Source organism: Rhinatrema bivittatum, chromosome 1 (assembly GCF_901001135.1).
Source record: "Rhinatrema bivittatum chromosome 1, aRhiBiv1.1, whole genome shotgun sequence".
Taxonomy (NCBI): domain Eukaryota; kingdom Metazoa; phylum Chordata; class Amphibia; order Gymnophiona; family Rhinatrematidae; genus Rhinatrema; species Rhinatrema bivittatum.
In genome coordinates this window covers 272196159-272217206 of record NC_042615.1, presented here as the reverse complement: position 1 = coordinate 272217206, position 21048 = coordinate 272196159, and the positions used below count along the sequence as shown (strand labels likewise).

At 44.8% G+C, this 21048-nt stretch overlaps 1 protein-coding gene across 3 annotated transcripts in view; it reads right to left on the bottom strand.

Annotated features, from left to right (window-relative positions):
* Nucleotides 1-16767, bottom strand: part of ALMS1 (ALMS1 centrosome and basal body associated protein) — a 266815-nt gene extending 250048 nt beyond the window's left edge. For 2 of the 3 annotated variants that reach the window (XM_029594673.1, XM_029594689.1), the window contains exons 1-2: nucleotides 16329-16766; nucleotides 8812-8958 (exon numbers count right to left, since the gene is read on the bottom strand). In XM_029594673.1, coding sequence (XP_029450533.1) covers nucleotides 8812-8958; nucleotides 16329-16394 — 213 coding nt within the window. In that variant the 5' untranslated portion in view covers nucleotides 16395-16766. Of the gene's footprint in view, nucleotides 1-8811; nucleotides 8959-16328 lie in introns of all 3 variants that reach the window. The other variant, XM_029594680.1, reaches the window with a different exon arrangement.
* Between the last annotated feature and the right edge of the window lie 4281 nt (nucleotides 16768-21048).

The following is a 21048-nucleotide window of genomic DNA, read 5'->3' as shown; positions in this document are numbered from 1 at the left end:
GAGATAATCAGATATGATCACCTCTAGATCACGTTCTTGTTTCATACATAGAAGAATTTCACCCACTAGACTACTGCTCCCATGGGTTTTTCCTGCCAAATACACAATTCTGCATTTTTTTAACATTACATTTTAGTTGCCACACTCTAGACCAGTGGTTCTCAACCTTTTTTCTGTCGGGACACATCTGACAGATGGTTCTCACATGCGTGACACACTGAACATGTGACCGTCACAGGGCTAAATGTAAACAAACACTCTGCATTCCACAGGAACCCCCCTCGACCCCCAACAATGGGTGCAGAGCAGAACTAGGACATTCAATTTACCGTACAAAAAAAGATATTTCTGTGGCACCATGCTCCTTCTGCAGCAGCAGAATGCAGGGATGGCCTTTTCTTCTTCCCGCGTGCCCGGTAAACATCACTTCCGGGCCACAGGGGCGGGAAGATGAAAAGGTCATGTTCTTGTTGCTGGCTTCTACAAAACACTGCTGCCATTCCCCTCGGGGCTTGAATGTGCTGATAGCCCGAGCAGGAACGGCAGCAGTGTTTGTCTCACTGTGGTGAAAAGGGGGGGGGGGGGGAGGGAAGAGCAGCGGGTGCACGACACACCTGCCGGTGCTTCGCAACACACCGGTTGAGAACCGCTGCTCTAGACCATTCCTCAAGCTTTGTTAGATCTCTCCTATTTTCCACACCTTCCTGTTTGTTGCAGGTTTTGGTATCATCCACAAAAAACATCTTTCCTGATAGTCCTTCCACAATATCACTTACGAAAATGTTGAGAAGAAATGGTCCAAAGACTGATCGCTGCAGCATACCACTAGTAAAATCCCTTTTTTCTCTCCCTCTTCCTGGGCCTGAGGTGGGGATCACTGGACCTGAGTAAATAGATTATCTTTTCTATTGAGCCTAGGAAGGGAATTTCTGAGATCAGGCCGTGCCGACTCTCTTTCTGCTCCTCCACTTGGGAAAGCACAAATTGTGTTTTTCCTCCCAAATCCAGACAGAAGACTCTCAAGGCCAGAGGCAGCTGCTCTCTCCTCTCCTTCTCCAGGCCCAGTGGAGGGGATTCCTAGATGGTGACATGTCATTTGTCATCCTCCTTCCTCCAAGCTTAAGAGACAGGATCCCCAGCTGTTACTTATGTCAATAGCAGATGAACATGGCAGTAATGCCAAGGAACAGCACACAAGCATAAATCCAAAAGATGAATCAAACATATCAAAGATGCCAGGAATATTCCAAAGAAGGACCATCATTCGACAGAAGTTATATTCTAAAGAACTGGATTGGATACATGTTGAAAAATTGGCCTAAAAGAGCCTCTGTACTAGATGTCTGTCAAAACACAGCCCGTGCCAAGTTTTTGCCCTACAGTATGGTATTGTCTGGCTCATATGCTCTCTGTGGCCACAGGAGTACACTGAATAGTTTGGACATTACATCTGCTTTGGAAGTCTTTTTTACAGTTTGATTATTGTATTACTTACTATTTTACACTAGACTGTGGCTGCATTTTTTTGGAAAAACAGTTTTGTATTTTAAATAAATGATTTTGGACAAAGACTGATGATTTAAAAATTGGATATATGAAACATGATTTCATGTTCTAAACATCAGAGTCCCTTTTAAGGATATTTTTGCTATCTTTGGTTAATCTGTGTTGTTCCTTGATGTTACTACTAACTCTGCACAGCTCATATTTGGGTTTTCCTGCTTATCAGTTGACCAAAGTAGCCCTTTCAAATGCTGTCAAAAAAACATGTCTTTTTTATTTATAGTTGTACATACCCTTTGGGATCTCCACTAGATGGCCCTAGTCAAAAACCTGAGTAGAGAGTGTAATAGTGGACCAAACCACTTGCTACAGCATCTCTACATGGCAGCTACATTGGTAGGCTCCAGCCTGTTCAAGGGCAGGCCGAGTCAGGAATCAGTGTGGCATTTTGAGTAGGCAGTTGGAGAAGGAACATAGAAATGAGGGCAGAAAAAGACCAAACGGCCCATCCAGTCTGCCCAGCAAGCTCCCACACTTATTTTCCCTTACTTATCTGTTTCACCGACCACCAAGTTCAGGGCCCTTGTTGGTAACTGTTTGATTCGAATTTCCTGCCGTTGATGCAGAGAGTAATGTTGTGTTTGAGTTAGGTTTTACCCTATTCTTGGAGTACTAGGTCTCATGGCTTGAGTTTTGCACTCAACAGGAAGAAGACTTATGCCTTACTGATACACAATATAAAATGTATTTTTTAAATTATTGTAAACTGCTTAGAAAGATCTTTCAGGCAGGATGTGAGGAAGTGAATAAGACTCTCCCTCAGAACACCTCTTGAAGGACTGGCCACAGCTATCTGGATAGACCTTAAGAGCCAACCCAGCAAGGGATTCTGGGGCCAGAGGATTCCTGCAGCCTTGGATAAGAAGATATGCCTTCTGGGCTTGCAATGGACTGTTGTAAGATTGCTGGGGTAAACAACCTCTACACTGTACTTTGTTTTGCTTGTAAATAAAGACTTTGTGTGGAATCAGCAGGAGTTTGGCCTCCTGTTTGTACTCAGAGCTGTTTCCTAACTTATGGCCACACCCAAGCAATCACATATGATGGCAGAAGTGGGAATCTTGTTTTAAGCATGAAGCACAAACAAGAGCCCATAGAGACAAAGAAAAAAAATATTTTTTCCTGGGGCCTGGCTGCAGGGACAGCCTGGAAATCGGTTATAGCAAGCCAAAGGGGCTAGCCCCACCTGAAGCAACTAAGGAACACCCAAGTTAGTAAGGGCCGGACAGGCCAAGGTTGGTTTTTTTTGTTTGTTTTTTTTCTCCTATCCCAGAGAGTCTCCAAGCTTCATCGCTTGGTCAATGGAGAAGCTGAGAAGATGGAGCAGGTGATAAAGCTCCTTGCTGCAGAGCAGCAGCAGCAGCAGCTACGCAACATTTATATGAACAATTCACCTAGCCAACAGGCGAAGCTGGTGCAGACTGATCAAGCCATGCAAGCTGCCAAAGCCCAGGTAAATCCAATATCTCATGTCCTGTTTAAGATGAGAGCAGGGAAGGACCTGGAGATCTTCCTGAAAATTTTCAAAAGGATCCCAGTCTATAGGGTTGGCCAGAAGCCATCAGAATACGTACTTGGCAAATTTGCTCACAGGCAGAAACCAAGCAGCTTTTCAAGCAGCCAATCCAGATAGAAGGGCCATCTATGTGGAAGTCAGTACTGCCATTCTAGAAAGCACAGAGTATAACTCAAAAACATACCAGCAGCAACTCCAGCAAAGTGTCCTTCAGCCCGGGAAAAACTCCGAAACCTGTTCCATCGTCTGAAAGATGCCGGCTGGAAATGGCTGCAGCCTGAGGCAAACAGTGAACTCGAAGAAACCAAATAGGTGCTTCCATAACAATTTCTAGACGGGCTTGACCGTTCCATGCAGAATTGTGTCTACCGCCATCCAGAGCTCACTTTGGAAAAAGCAACAGAAGTGGAAGGTGCCTTTCACCAAGCAAAATTAATACCTGACTTGGTACATAGACTAGAAAGATAGCTTGCACAGCCACCATGGTGCACTAATGAGACTGAAGGACCCCCATCAATGATCTTCTGAGGCGGATCTTCTGTAATCAGACCACCAGCCACAGCCTCTCCCACTTCCTTCAACTGTGAAGGAAAGGTCATTGGCAAAGCACTTTCGTTATGAGGGAAGCCAAGTCATGGATGTCAACTTAGTGACACAGCCAGCACTAGAGAATAAAGTCCACTTGGATAAAACCAAATCTCCAAAACAGGTGGAACTGGATGAAGTTCCCACCCAAGCTTTGGTGGATTCAGGGTCTAACAAGACTCGCGTTTGTAAGGACTTGCTCCAAAAAGAACACATCAACAATAAGAGAAAAGAGGCATGTGCCTGTATATAGAGGGACAAAAAAGCATCCAACCAGTCAAGTCCTGCTGACGACCACAGCAGGATAAGCCAGTATGCAGTGGAAGTCCTTCCTGAGCCACGGTACCAGGTCGTTCTGGGACACGATTTTCCCTAATTTTCAACCCTGTGGGGCCAGCTCACAGGTAGCCAGGGCAGTCCAGCTGGAGGCAGAACATCATCGAGGCTAATTCCTGGCTCCTCCTCAGAGGAGGAGCCAGGAATTAGCCCTGGCCCGACTGGATGCCCAACCTGACAAGGCTGAGTTGAGGGAAGAGTATGTGAGGGAGTGTTTAAGCCATTTCCTCAGAACAATTTAAAGGACCAGCAACAGTTACCTGGGAAGGTATGAGATCTTTCTCATTCCCACACACATATTAATACATTTATCCTTTCACACATTACCTTTCTTATATATACTATATATATGCCAATGCTCTCACACACACTCCCTCTCTCACACACACAGGCTCTCTCTCCCACACACACCAGGCCCTAGAATACTAATACAGCAACTACAGGGCAAACAGAAGAAGACAGATGCTACAAATCCCTGTAGAGAAACTACACACTAGTCAAAATACTGTATCTCTGTCACACATATGCATTACAGGAAGATCCTTACTTAATATAGAATAAGAGACTACAAATTAGAAACAGAAACATGCAGGCAAAACTGAAATGGAAATCCAGAGAAACCAGAATCTGTGAACTCTGGAATACTGAAGAAAAAGCAAAATACAAAATTATAAGAAATGCACATTCCCAAAGATGGCATATTCCAATTGCTGAAAGGCAAAATAAATGTTTTTACCTTTGTTGTCTAATCTTATTTTTCTAATTGGTTGGTCCCAGTCTCTTTCTTCCCCTTGCCTGTCTTTTCCTTATTCCTTTTTCAGGGTCTCTTTTATTCTTTCTATTTCTGCGTGTAACTCGAGCGGTCAGTGACTTGTGTACAGCCAGAGGAAACCACCAGTAGACCTTGGTTGTGCTTCAATGCTCTTTATTTATAGTGAAATTAAACAAACAAAATGGCCACAGGTCTTCCCTTCAGGACAAGAAATGCAAACAAAAGCATATAGTGCAGCAGTTCCCCTTAATCTCAGGAGAGTGCCCACAACAAGTGGCAGCCCAGATTAACTGCAAGTCCCAAAACAGTAGTACAGCTCACCTTAGCTTCAGGGAACAGTTAGTCTTCAGAGATAGCAAGTCTTAACATAGGGGAACCCTCTCCAGGATTCCCCAGGCCTCCCTAAGCCTTCTACACCCTGAGAGCTTATGCTCTGGTGTAGGGCTCCTCCCTCCACCCAAGATTCCCTGCAGCTTTCACCCTTAAGGAGGACCGGGCAGGATAGCAGTGCCCAGTCCTTTAAGGTAGTCTGAAGGAGATGTCTTTAAACTCCCTCACATTCTTCTCTCTCCTCCTGTCTTCTTTCCTTCCTCCATACACCCAAACAGGCTCTCTCTCATATGCGAGCTCTCACAGACAAGCTTTCTCACAATGGATCCTACTCTTGCATGCTCTGACATATACACAGGGTCCCACTCTCATATGCTTTCTCTCACATGCAAGTTCCCATTCCCGCATACACACGCAAGCTCTCACTCGTACATGCTTTCATTCACACACAGGTACTCACTCCCATGCACAATCACATAGGCTCTCACATGCTGTCTCACACACAGGCTCCCATTCCCCCTTAGACACATACAGGCTCTCACTCTCGCATGCTCTCTCACACACAAACACAGGCTCTCAAATGCAGGCTCCCACTCCCATATATACATATACACACAGGCTCTCACTCACATGCTGGCTGCCACTTTCTCATATACACACAGGCTCTCACTTTCACATGCTATCTCTACGCAGGTTGCCATCCCCCCGCCCCTACAAACACACAGATTCTCTCTCGCACAGCTTCATATTTACACACACACACACACACACACACACACACACACAGGCTCTCTTTCACATGAAGGCTTTCACTCCCATACATATGTACACACACAAGCTCTCTCTCATATGCAGGTTCCCACTCCCACACACCCACATTTTCTCTCTCTCTCTCACACACACAAACAAGCACGCACACACACACACACACACACACACACACACACACACACACACACACACACAGGGAAAGCTCCCATTCACATCCCCCTCCAAGCAGGTCCCCATTCACACACACCCAGGCAGCTTACCATTCTCTCTCACACACACACACTCACAACCAGGCAGCTTCCCTCCCATCCACTCGCATACACAAAGACAAAACCACAGGCAGGCTCCCCATCGGGTCCGGAGGGCCGCCGGCAGACCTGATCTCGGCTGCGGCTGACGAGGCACAGGTCTGGGAGGCCACCAGCAGCCGAGAAGAGGAAGGAACCAGTTATTCAGCTGCTCCTCATGTGCCTGCCCATGCTATTCAAAACTCACAGAACTAGTACTCCATCTATGCTTATCTCACAATGCACAAGATCAGCATAGAGCACATTGGCCACACATGGTTTGAAGGCCAGCACACTTAGAGAAGCAGGGGAACAGGCTTCTTCCTCTTCTCGACCACTGGCGGCCTCCTGGACCTCTTCTCTCTTTGGCTGCCGGTGGCTGACAGACCCCATCTCATTGGCAGCCTCCCGGGCCTCTTCCTCTTCTCGGCTGCCAATGAGATGGGGTCTGTCAGCGGCCTCCCGGGTTTCTTCCTCTTCTCGGCCAATGGCGAGATGGGGTCCATGGCTGGAGAGCTAAAAACTCATAATAAAAACTTTTTAAATATATCCAAAGCAGGAAGCCTGTTAGGGAATCAGTTGGACAGTTAGAAGATTGAGGGGTTAAAGGGGCACTTAGGGAATACAAAGCCATAATGGAAAGACTGAATGATTTCTTTACTTTGGTGTTTACTATAGAGGATGTTGAGAAGATATCCATGCTAGGAATAGTATTTAATGGTAATGATTTAGAAAAACAAACAAATCACAGTGAACCTGGATAATATAATAGGGCAGACTGACAAACTAAAGAATAGCAAATCACCTGGACCAGATGGTTTACTCCCCAGAGTTCTCAAAGAACTCAAAATGAAAACTGCAGACTTACTACTAGTAATTTGCATCATTAAAATTGTCCAGTGTAACTGAAGATTGGAGGGTGGCCAATGTGAAGCCAATCTTTAAAAATGGTTCCAGGGGTGAACCAGGAAACTACAAAATGGTTAGCCTGACTTCAGTCCCAGGAAAAATCATAGAAACTATTCTAAACAACAAAATTACAGAACTTATAGAAATATACGGTTTAACGGGACACAGCCAGCATGGATTTAAATAAAGCTAAAACTTCCCTTATGTATTTGTTTGATTTATAATCCATCTTTCAGTCACTTCAAAACAGATTACATTCTGCTTCATTTTTTGAAGGTGTTAAAAAAAAAAATATGGATAATTGTGAGCTGGTGGATATAGTGTACTTGAATGTTCAGAAGGCATTTGACAAAGTCCCCAATGAGAGACTCCTGAGAAATATAAGTCACAGGATAGGTGGCAATATACTATTGTGGATTGCAAACTGGTTAAAAGATAAGAAACCGAATGATGACTAAATGGTCAGTTTTCTAAATGGAGAAAGATAAACAGTGGAGGGCTCAGGCAATTATACTGCGACCAGTACTTTTTAATATATTTATAAATGATCTGGAAAAGGGTACAATGAGCAAGTTGATCAGATTTGCAGATGACACAAAATTATTCCAAGTTATTAAATGAAAAGCAGATTTTGAGAAATTAAAAGAAGACCTTATGAGTCCTGAAAGACTGGGGATCCAACTGGCAGATGAGATTTAGTATGGACAAGTGCAAAATGATGCACATCAGGAGCAGTAACCCACACTGTAGTTACATGATGTTAGATTCCATATTAGGAAGTACCATGCTGGAAAAGGATCAGGGCATCATTGTGGATAATACTTTGAAGTCTCCAGCTTAATGTGCTGCAGTGGTCAAAAAAGCAAACAATGTTAGGAATTATTAGGAAAGGAATGGAGAATAAAACAGAGAATATCATAACAACTCTGAATCGCTTCCTGGTGAGACTGCATTTAGAGTGCTGTGTGCAATTCGGGTCGCCGAATTTCAAAAAGATATATTTGAACTGGAAAAGATACAGAGAAGGGCAACTAAAACGAAAAAGGGAATGTTATGGCTTCCCCATGAGGAAAGGCTAAAGAGATTAGGGTTCTCCAGCTTGGAGAAGAGACAGCTGATGGGGGATATGACAGATCTATAAAATCATGAGTGGAACAGAATGGGTAAATGTGACTCAGTTATTTACTGTTTTAAAAAATTCAAAAACTAGAAGACACTCCATGAAGTTAGTATGCAGCATATTTAAAACAAACTGGAGAAAAATATTTTTCAGTCAACGGAAAATTAAGCCCTGCAATTCATTGCCAGAGGATGTGGTAAAAGCAGTTAGCGTAGCTGGGTTTAAAAACTGTTTGGGCAAGTTCCTGGAGGAGAATCAATAAACTATCATTAACCAGATAAACTTGGGGAAAGCTACTACTTATCCCTGGGTATTAGCAGCATGGAATCTATTTACTGTTTGGGATCCTGCCAGATACTTGTGACCTAGATTGACCACTGTTGGAAACAAGATACGAGGTTTGATGGACTCTCTGTCTGACCCTTGGTTCTTATGTAAAATTGAAAATTACCAATACTTCTGCAATATTGGCAGGAGGACAGTTTAGGGTGAAATCTTCCAGCTGTCTGATATGTAACATTCTACTTTATGTAGCATGCGGCTACTATGCATTGAATATTTTCCTCGAACTCAGCAATGATGATTTGGGGGAGGGGGTGAGGGAAGTTTGTAGCACCTGTACCTGATTGGCTGTCTGACGGATGGCTTCTCCCAGAGACACTCTGCTGGTGCTGGAGACCTGCGTACCACTGCCAGGGCTGCTGCTGCTCTGGCTCAGAAGCTCTTCCTTCCGACCCACGTGGGAGGGGGGTGGTGTCGTTGCAATAGGCTAAATGCAAGATGATTTAAAAAAACAGTTAGTCTGACTGAGTTACTTGTTTTGGTCCAGAGGTTAGACCAGAGCACTGAGAACCAGAGAAATTGAACTCAAATTTAAATCTTTGCTTTTTTTCTTTTATTTTTATGAACATTTAAAGTTATATGATAGAAACTGATGCATCAGAAATCTATCACTATATGTAAGGAAAATAAAAAATATACAATAATAAAAAAAAATACATTTTGCATATAGTATGTGAATCAAAATCCACTAAAAGCGGAGATCAAAATAAATATTCACAAATACAAACCAAGGAATTAACATTAATATCATTAAAACAGCTGAAATCCCTGCCTTCTCATTAAAGATATCTGTCCATGGACAAGACATTATTTGCTGCTGCACATATTTTACCCAGTTGTGAACAGGGAATGAAAATAGCTGGATTTCCATTTAGATGGAGCCTTCCATTAAATTATGTTCATATTAATTTATTGGATGTTTTGTTTCATGTATTCGACTTACAGCAACACAGAAAAAACAATTCTTAAATATGGTCAGTTTCATATACCTTGACCATGGGACATTGCAAATGAAGTCCTTTTATGGGAATTTGAACATACAAGATCCAGTCAACTAACAAGTGATCTTAACTGCATTCTCAAAGCATCTCATGCTGATTCGGATGGAGAATGGCATTATTGTTGATGTAATCTGTCAGCTGATACAGGACAACTGATTCAATGATCTTTGCTAAAGAAGTTACTGAGTCTATAGGCCGCAAATTGCTAAAATCCGTTAGATCTACATTTTTCTTCTTAGGAATGAGCAAAATGGAGATTTGTTTTAGCGTATCAGTGAAGGTACTGGAGTTGAGAGAAAGATTAACCAGTTGGGCTAGTGGGAGGGAAATGTGTTCGCGTGCAGCTTTTAAAAGGTGACTTGAACATGAGTTGAAGGGGCTAGTTGAGACTTTCATCTTAGATAGCATACAAGTAATTGTTATTGAGCCACTCTCAAAGGAGGACTAGATACTAGTAGCAGATGGGAAATTTGATTTGGGGATGGGTATGAGAAAATTCAGCTGTGATTTTAGTAACTTGATCCTTAAAGTGTTATGCAATGCTATTGCAAAGAGAGTTGTCAATATGTTCAAAGGTATCTGAATTCTGAGAGGTTAAGGATTTGACAATATTAAATAAGGTGGCAGGACTGCCATTAGCAACCTGGAATTTTTTTTTGTGTAAAATGACTTCTTAGTAGTATCGATTTGTTTCTTGTATCTAGCTAGGCAGGCAAAAAAGGCATTTTCACACTTGAATGTAGGATGTTTGCGCCCACGTGGTTCATGGAGTCTAAGCTCAGTTCTTAGCTTTTTTAGGTGCGGATTGAACCAGGGGGGGCTTTTGGGTTTGGGCTTACGGTGCTAAGCTTTTTTGAGCAATGGATTGTGATAAATTGCAGAAGGACCTTGTGAGACTGAAAGATTGGGTGTCCAAATGGCAGAAGAAATTTAATGTGGACAAGTGCAAGGTGATGCATATAGGGAAAAATAACCCTTCTGGAGGTTATGCGATGTTAGGTTGCACATTAGGAGTTACCAGCCAGGAAAAGATCTAGGTGTCATAGTGGATAATACATTGAAATCGTCGATTCAGTGTGCTGCGGCAGTCAAAAAAGCAAACAATGTTAGGAATTATTAGAAGGGAATGGCGAATGAAATGGCAGATGTCATAATGGAGAAATTACTTACCTGATAATTTCGGTTTCCTTAGTGTAGACAGATGGACTCAGGACCAATGGTTATAGTGTACTCCTGATAGCAGTTGGAGACGGATCAGATTTCAATCTGACGTCAGCCCCTAGTACATATACCCCTGCAGGAAGTGCAGCTCTTCAGTATTCTCCTTGAAAAGCATTGTGGATATATGTGTGACTGACTGACTGATTAACTTAATAATATAATTAACTTGAATAACTTGGTTAAAAACGTTAAAACTTGATTAATTTGAACTGATTGGTTGACTATAGCTGGGGACTGTCAGTGTACTCAACCGGAAAGCATCGACACCTGGCAGGGTGGACGTCCTAGGGAAAAGAAAGGTGTCTTACCCTTGAATCATTTGAAAGACCATGAGTGACGGCAGCCAAGGGTGGGATGCTGAGTCCATCTGTCTACACTAAGGAAAACGAAATTATCAGGTAAGTAATTTCTCCATTTCCTAGCGTGTAGCAGATGGACTCAGGACCAATGGGATGTATAAAAGCTACTCCCGAACCGGGTGGGAGGCTGCCCGTGACCCACTTAGTATTGCCCTTGCAAATGCCATGTCCTCTTGAGCCTGAACATCCAGATGGTAGAATCTGGAGAAGGTATGGATGAAGGACCACGTTGCCGCCCTGCAGATCTCGGCAGATGACAGCATTCTAGTTTCTGCCCAGGATACCACCTGGGCTCTGGTAGAATGGGCCTTGACCTGTAAAGGTGGTGGTTTGCCGGCTTCTATGTAGGCCGCCTTGATGACTTCCTTGATCCAGCAGGCAATGGCTGCCCGCAAGGCCGCTTCCCCTTGCCTCTTTCCGCTGTGAAGGACGAAAAGCTGGTCCGTTTTTTGTACGGGTTCTGACACTTCCAGGTATCTGGATAGGAGTCTGCCGATGTTGAGGTGGCATAAACTACGGGCTTCTTCCGAATTCTTCAAGCCATCCATCGTTGGTAGTGAGATGGTTTGGTTAAGGTGAAAGTGTGAGACCAATTTGGGGAGGAAGGAGGGCACCGTGCGTAGTTGGATGGACGCCGGGGTGAGTCTGAAGAACGGCTCACGGCAGGACAGTGTTTGTAGTTCCGAGATGCGGCGGGCCGAGCGCACTGCCAGGCCTTGGAGGGGTCTGAAGGCAGTTTCAGCTAGGAACTCCAAGACGAGATTGAGGTTCCACAGAGGTACCGGGCACTTTAGTGGTGGACCAATGTGTTTGACTCCTTTTAGGAAGCGCGATACGTCTGGGTGAGAGGCTATGCTGTCGCCCTCGCTTCTAGGCAGTTGCTGTTCCAGCCCGCCTCTTCTGCGTTCCACTGCCCTTGGGCGGTTAACTCCTCACAGTGTGCTCCCCATCCGTGTAGACTGGCATCTGTGGTGAGCAGGGTCCAGGTTGGGATGATAGTCTTGATCCCCGGCTCATGTGGCTCAATTCTGCACTATTCCCTGAGGTTCCTGCCTCTTGGGACCCTGCGCCTCCTGCTGAGTCCAGATTAGAAGAGCCCTGGCTACATACCCTGGAGGGCCAGGGTTGAAAGCTTGAAACCCCTTTTTTAGCAGCGTCTCTACTTTCCTGTCTTGGGGGTCTTTAAGGGCTGCTCCTCCTTCCACCAGTATTGTAGTTTACTTTGCTACTACTGAAACAGCCGCATCTACTTTGGGCAGATTTAGGAATCTATCTTTATTCTGCTGTTCCTTTGCATAGCTCCTAGACTCTGGAATCTCCCACTCCGCTGTCAACACATTCTGGATAGCAAATGGATGGGAAAAGCTTTTCATGGGTTCTTTATCCCAGTAAGAATTTATTTCATTTATTTATTTATTTCATAATGTTTATATACCGCCTTTACAATTCAAAGAATTAATCAAAACGGTTTACAATAAACATAAACATAAAAATAACATAAAATTTTGACATAAAGGTGATTGACTTCGATTCTAGCCTTGGGAAATTCCTCCTTCAGATTAAGAACCTGTGAGACTTTTGAAATCAGGGCACCCAGCTCTTCTCGAATGAATAGGCGAACTGCTAAGTCCCTAGTTTCACCTTCCTTCTCAAATATAACCTCCTCTTGAGAAGAACCTTCTTATTCTAACCCCCCTAGGGCCTCCATGTCAGATCTCCAATCCTCCCGATCCGATCCGACGGTGGCTTAGGCTTCTCCCGCGCAGCTGCTGCATTGCCATGCTTCTCTTTCATTTGGCGATAGGCCTGATGCATGACTAAAATAAAGTCCGAAGAGAATTCTGACCCTTCCTCCCCCTGGGATCCCAGCCACTGGTGCTGCTTAGCTGGGGCTGCCCCTCCCTCTGATGCTGCGGAAGAATGTCTAGACCAGCCCAATGCCGGCTCCGGTAGCACTGGAAACGAAACATTCCCCGGACAGCGCCGCTCGTTTCCACCAGCCACAACCCCTTCGTCTGCCAGGGCCTGCTTCTCGCTATTGTAATTACGGCAAAAGGACCCAGCGATGCTAGGCACCCACCAGGCCATGCACCTAGCACACTTCCTCCCCTTGTCCATACCTGGACCAGGCTGCTTCCCACTTTCTGTTCTTTTTTTTTTTTTTTACTCAAGGTTTGTGTTCTCATCTGGGAAACTAGGAGACCGTACCACCTGGTTGCCCTGGGCGGGGAAAATCAGACTTAAGGCTGTCGTCCTGAGGGGCTCTCCACCGCAGCCTTGGCTCCTAGGGAAAGTGACCTTATGGAAGGCTGTCACTCTAGAGCAACTCCTCAAACTGCTGGACCAACACCACCAGTGTCCTCACCATTTGCTGGAGCAGAGACTACTGCCTTCCTCTCCGCTGGGCCAGCCTACATAAGAATGACAACAGAAAGGAAGCTTTCACACTCTGCCCCCATCTGCTGGTGGGAGAGAGAATCCCTCAGGTTCACTGGTCTGGCAGGACATAACAACGTAAGAAATTGCCATACTGGGTCAGAACAAGGGTCCATCAAGCCCAGCATCCTTTTTCCAACAGTGGCCAATCCAGGCTACAAGTACCTGGCAAGTAACCAAACACTAAGTAGATCCCATGCTACTGATGCCAGTAATAGCAGTGGCTATTCTCTAAGTCAATTTGATTAATAGCAATCAATGGACTTCTCCAAGAACTTATCCAAACCTTTTTTAAACCCAGCTATACTAACTTCCCTAAACGAATCCTCTGGCAACAAACTTCAGAGCTTAACTGTGCATTGAGACAAAAATAATTTTCTCCAATTAGTTTTAAATGTGCAACTTGCTAACTTCATGGAGTGCCCCCTAGTCCTTCTATTATCCGAAAGAGTAAATAACCAATTCACATTTACCCGTTCTAGACCTCTCATGATTTTAAAGACCTCTATCATATCCCCCCTCAGCCGTCTCTTCTCCAAGCTGAACAGTCTTAACCTCTTTAGTCTTTCCTCATAGGGGAGCTGTTCTACCCCCTTTATCATTTTGGTCACCCTTCTCTGTACCTTCTCCTTCACAACTGTATCCTTTTTGAGATGCAGTGACCAGAATTGTACGCGCAGTACTCAAGGTACGGTCTCACCATGGAGCAATACAGAGGCATTATGACATTTTCGGTTTTATTCACCATTCCCTTCATAATAATTCTTAACATTCTGTTTGCTTTTTTGACTGCTGCAGCACACTGAGGGACAAAGAGGAAGAGTAAAATTATATGCACAAATGTGCATTGAGCCCACCATGCCTTACTACATTGGCTTCACAATTCAAAGGCACTACAATATTATTTCAGTACTAACACTTTTTTTTAAGGTGATCAATGCAATGCATTAAGATACATTATGAAGATAGTAACATTATGAAGACAGTAACAAAACAAACACTTATAAGAAACCAAAAATAAAAAAGGGGAAACCTTCCAAATGGGAAAGGCACTCTCTCTTCTAACAAGACTGATTCCAACAGCAAGGATAATTTTCAAAAGTACTTCTTTATGTAATCTGTGTTTTATGTGCAGAAGTGGCCTCTTACAAAATGACCTATCCAATATGCGGGCAAACTTATGTTCACATGAGTTTATCCAGACTGTGTGGAAGCCTTCCCAGGCACAGACATGTGGAGGGGTTAGCACTTGTGCACATACTTTTGCATTTTCAGAAGTTTGCAGGTAAAATTTCCCCAAAAATATCTGCACACGTTAAGTAGGTGCGACTGTATGCAGGTAATTTTGGTGGGAAAATTTTCAAAGGGAAAATACACACATACTTTCCCTTTGAAAACTGGTGCAAATTATGCATGTATTTGCTGTCTAATTCAGAGACTCCCAACCAGAATGCTACAAAATTATTCACCCCCCTGTGGACAGAAGATGGGAGCAGGATCACTGCCATCACCGCTGTCAGCACCAAAGTCTTCCTTTAACTTTTTTCCTCACTTCCCCTATACTACAGCTTCCCACCAGCAGAAGTCAGAGAACAGTGCTCCCTACCTACTGTCACCACCAACTCTGCAGGTTCCCACTGATGTTGGTAGTGCACGGAGCCAGCAGTTTTAGTGAGATTAGGTGACTCTGCACAGTTCTGACTTCAGTGTAGAAGCTGGCAGAAGAGGAAGCAGCAACAGATCAGGAGTGTTGCTTGCCCTGTTCTTACTGGATGGAGATGATCCTGATTGGGGAAGGAAAGTGGTGATGCTGGAAGGGGAGGGAGGAAAGGAAAGTGGTGCTGCCAGTGGGAGGAGGGGGAAGATGGAAGGGTAATGCCAGGGGTGAAGAGGGGAGAAGGAAGAGATGGTAGTGATGCCAAGGGTAGGAGGAAAGATAAGGAGAGTGGAGGGAAGTCATAAGGCCAGGGGTGGGCAGAAGGCGATAAGGTGATGCCAGAGAGGGAAAGAAGGGAAGTGGTACTGCAAGGTGGTTGGGAGGAGGGAAAGGATGGTGAGATGCCAGGTAGTAGGGAGGTGGGAAGGGACTGTGGGACACTGGGGGAGGGGTTAGAGAATGTAGGGAAGCAGTGAACCCGGAGGAGGGAGGGGAAATGTTAATATCAGGGGATAGACGGTAGGACGGAAACGAAGGTGATGATTGGATGGTGGCGATGTCAAGAGGTGGAAATGAAAGAAGGTGATAAACGGCCATAAAGTGAACCCAGGGCTGGGAGTGCCACAGCATAAAAAAGGTTGGGAACCAGTAGTCTAATTTATGTAGGCTGTTACATCCCTACTGTGCGTTCCTATTGGTAAGGAAAGTGTCAAGATGCTGCAGAAAGCGGCAAATCACATCCTCAACAACAGTTCAAACATTAAAATAAACTAGTTTAAACAAAAAGCCTGGATATCCCAAGAGGGGTCGGGAGAGTTTTCATGTGCCAGACTTTCCTCTTCCCCACTTGTTCTGATCTGTCCTGCAAGAGGCTAAGGCGGTGCTAGCGCTGCTCGGAACCCACAAACTGTGGCTGCTGGTGAGGGATCCTGCCTCAAGTGTGAGAGAAGTCTTGGGGACCAATGGATCGAGCCCCTTTGCTTTTTTCAAATGATTTCTTGCAGCCTTCCTCCGGCACTGAGCACTGCCCAGCAGGGGGATCACGCTGCGCTCGCTGCCTACAGGTTACAGACGCCTGAGCTGGCGCGGCGGTGGTTGCCGGGGTGACGCGCGCCGTACTCACCGGCGAGGAATCGGAACCGGAGCCGCCAATTCCCTCCTCTTGCGCCAACTCCTGCCGCCGTTCCATGTTACCTCCTCACGCATGCGCACCACAAGCAGACAGTTTGCTCCATTCCGCGCAGGCGCACTGTGCTCCCAGGCCCGTTACCAAGGACGCGCCGCTTGCTAGCAGTGGGTGGGCGCGAGACTGGGGGCGGGGCTGAGCGCTTTGCTGGGCGGTAAATGGCGGCCCGCAGCACAAGCCCAGAGCGTCGCCTGCTGGAGCGGAGACTTAACAGCGACACAGCGTTCAGGACCCCCTTCCTCTGCTACGTTGTCGCCCGATGGGAGCGGCGGCGCTGTGTATCTTTCTGCACTCTCATGCTGTCACTAGTTACGTCAGCTTTCCTTGTTTATGCTTTTTAATTAAATTACAACTTGCCTTTGCTGGGGGCCAAAAGAAAAAAATGGAGCAGGGTAGTTCTTGTAACTTTTAATTTCAGAGAGCTTGATCTGTTCTGCAGATGTTCTCCCACAAACGCTTTTGCTTTAAAACTGCCATGTTTCCCCCATCGTGTCCTGCAGAAAATGGCCAAATACATTTCGTTATGGCTTCAGGACAGTGAACTATAAAGCTTTATTCCTATATGAAAATAGTATAAGTCATTTTTTCTTTTCAACGCTCATTTGAACTTTTGAACAAGTGGGAGGAGCATGCACGGGTATAGTTTTGTGAATGCTTTTTAACCCAGATTTGCAGAAGGAAAAAAATATAGGCAATACTATGCTGGCATTGACCATGGTCCATCCAGTCCAACAACCTATCGCCATCAGTGAACAGCCTGGGTCACAAATACCGGCTAGATCCTAAAAAATAGATCTATTTCTTGTTATTTACAGACAGACTGATCCAATAAAGCCACGCGAAAAATGGATGCTCAGTGTTGAGTGCCCGCTTTCCTAATGCGCGCCCAGCCACCTCTCCTGGGCACGCGATAGAATATTTAAATAAGGGGGTTGCACTGCAAAGGAGGCACTAGGGGGTCACAAATGCCTCAAAGGGCAGTCCTTTCCAGACATCACCAGCAGCAAAAGTAGAAATCAGCATGGGATCTTTGAGCTAGCATTCACTCTCAGGTCCTGCAATGGTCCCGCCCTCGCTTGAGTTTCCAGGTTAACAGGAAGCCATGAGTGAGGAGGGACTGGGGCTACTGCAGGGCCTGTGAGCTTTTACTGGCTCACAGATCCTGTGCTGACTTTCATTACTAATGCTGCTGCCAGCTGCAGATCAACATTAGGCATTGGACCAGCCATTGGGGCAGAGTGTGCACAGGTCTGTGCAGGTTGTCACTTCTTCTCTATACCCTCCCATCACTGAACTTACCTAAGAGAAAAATATTGCCCCTGTCATCAGCCTGCCCTCTCTTCCCACTAGCTGTCATCCACTTATCGCCTGAGTCCCAAAGGAAAATGTTGCTGCTGATCCTAGTCAAGGGGATGTCTAGATGGGGGCTGTTGAAGGGAGGGATCAGATACAGGAAGGGTTTGAGAGTTGGATCAGTGGGAGAAGGATTGGCTGTGGAAGGTGAGAGGGGGGGATCAAGAGAGGAGCTAGCGATGAGAGTATCAACTGGGGGAGTATGTGAGAAAAGAGAGAAGAAGGGATGACAGATAATCGATTAGGGTTACAAAAATGGCTTGAAGGTGAGAGAGGTTCAGTCGGGAGGATGTAAAAAGCTGGATAATCGATTAGGGTTACAAAAATGGCTTGAAGGTGAGAGAGGTTCAGTCGGGAGGATGTAAAAAGCTGGAGTGGGTGAGCGAGAGGTTAGGCTGGGAAAGGGAGAGGAACTGAGGGATGTTAGAGGGGATCAGATAGAGGGGCAAAGGTTGAGAGGCCCTCTGGAGGGGGATAGAGGTTGAGAGAGGGGATCAGTTGAAGTGCAGGAATGATGAGTGGAGGGGTTGTTGGAGGCAAACTACACCCCCGTGAATTAGGTTTGGTTGTCCTCTGGGGTCGTGTGAATTTTCAAGTGCTAAAATGGATCATATTGTCTAAAAGTATGGGAAGCCCTGCGCTAGGGACAAATGTGCGCCCCTAGCACCACCTTGGCAGCAGGCAACCAGGAGAGGTGGCTGTCAGCGGGTTACGGAAACCAACGATCAGTTTTATGAGTGTCTGTTTTCCTAACGTGCACAACCACAGATTAGGAAAATGGACGCTCGTTGATTGAGTGTCCCTTTTCCTAACCTGACCATGGCACACTTCTGACTTAATTGATTTCTCTGACTTAATATCGCCACAATATTAAGTCAGAGGATTCGCAGAGAAGCAGTATTTTTACGCTCAGAAATTAATGCCTGCCCTATAGAAAGCATTAATTTCTGAGCATAAAAATGTGCGGGTCAGGCGCATATTTTTGGGGGGGATCTGGGGAGAATAGCTAATAGCCTCATCAACATGCATTTGCATGTGATGAGCACTATTAGTTTTTTTTTTGGGGGGGGTGTTGGATGCACTAATCCCCTTATGCAATAAGATGATTAGTGCGTCCAAAACGTGTTTTACCATGGGTTAAACAGTGGGCTCGGCTGAGCGCATTGTATTGGAACGGCCTGAGAGAGCAATGGCTTTCTCTGTCTGGATAATGTTTTATAGATGGTAGTGTTCTTACATTAAATATTGAATACATTCTGTGCCGCAGTATGCTTTTCTCACTTGTGGCAAAATATGGGGGTGGGGAGGGTTGCCTTGGGAAGTGATAGAAGGTGTGTGTGTGTCTGCATCTGTGCTCACTGATTTATGGGAGGCAGTTAGAAGCTGTCAGTTGCTTCATTGCAAAAGTTCATCCCCTCCCCTTTTAGCAGCTTGACCCACAGATAAACAGAAAAAAAAATACTGAAACAGTGTTCCAATTTCCTTTGGTAATTCAAACCATTTTGGTGTAAATGTAAACGTTAATCAGTAAGTAAGGAAGAATGCGTTCCCCACTTCATTTTTAACATTTATATCCATTCTTATTAACCCAGAGTGGAGACAGTAAGATAAAAACAATATTGTATAATGGAATCCAAAAAATAGTAGGGATAAAAGACAAGTCAGCTCTTGGGCATGGGGCACATGGGAGGGGCACAGATCATGCAAGGCCTCAGGACCTCCTGGAGTTCCCACACAGGGGGAGAAAGACAGCTTTTTCAAGGCCCTTAGGGTTTTGTCTCTCTCTGGAGCTGTTCTGCACACCAATCTGGTCACACACACACACAAAAAAAAACCCAACACAATCCACTCCAAACTATTAATCAAAATAAAAAGTCTACTACAAACTGATGGCAGGCAAACAAAACAAAGGTCCATCCAGTCCAGTATCCTGTTTCCCACAGTGGCCAATCCAGGGCACAAGTACATGGCAGGATCCCAAGGGGAAGATAGATTCCAAGCTGCTTATCAATAAGCAGTGGATTTCTGCAACGCTACCTTAATAATGCTTAATAGACTTTTTCTCTAAGAATTTATCCAAACCTTTTTTAAACACAGCTGCACTAATAGCTTTCACCATATCCTCTGGCAACGAATTCCTGAGCTTAATGGAGAAGGTTTTCATGGGTAATGATTCAGATGGACTGAATCAAATCACGGTGAACCTAGAAGATGTGGTAGGCCTGATTGACAAACTGAAGAGTAGTAAATCACCTGGACCGGATGGTATACACCCCAGAGTTCTGAAGGAACTAAAAAATGAAATTTCAGACCTATTAGTAAAAATTTGTAACTTATCATTAAAATCATCCATTGTACCTGAAGACTGGAGGATAGCAAATGTAACCCCAATATTTAAAAAGGGCTCCAGCGGCGATCCGGGAAACTACAGACCGGTTAGCCTGACTTCAGTGCCAGGAAAAATAGTGGAAAGTGTTATAAACATCAAAATCACAGAACATATAGAAAGACATGGTTTAATGGAACAAAGTCAGCATGGCTTTACCCAGGGCAAGTCTTGCCTCACAAATCTGCTTCACTTTTTTGAAGGAGTTAATAAACATGTGGATAAAGGTGAACCGGTAGATATAGTATACTTGGATTTTCAGAAGGCGTTTGACAAAGTTCCTCATGAGAGGCTTCTAGGAAAAGTAAAAAGTCATGGGATAGGTGGCGATGTCCTTTCGTGGATTGCAAACTGGCTAAAAGACAGGAAACAGAGAGTAGGATTAAATGGGCAATTTTCTCAGTGGAAGGGAGTGGACAGTGGAGTACCTCAGGGTTCTGTGTTGGGACCCTTACTGTTCAATATATTTATAAATGATCTGGAAAGAAATACGACGAGTGAGATAATCAAATTTGCAGATGACACAAAATTGTGCAGAGTAGTTAAATCACAAGCAGATTGTGATAAATTGCAGGAAGACCTTGTGAGACTGGAAAATTGGGCATCCAAATGGCAGATGAAATTTAATGTGGATAAGTGCAAGGTGATGCATATAGGGAAAAATAACCCATGCTATAATTACACGATGTTGGGTTCCATATTAGGTGCTACAACCCAAGAAAGAGATCTAGGTGTCATAGTGGATAACACATTGAAATCGTCGGTTCAGTGTGCTGCGGCAGTCAAAAAAGCAAACAGAATGTTGGGAATTATTAGAAAAGGATTGATGAATAAAACGGAAAATGTCATAATGCCTCTGTATCACTCCATGGTGAGACCGCACCTTGAATACTGTGTACAATTCTGGTCGCCGCATCT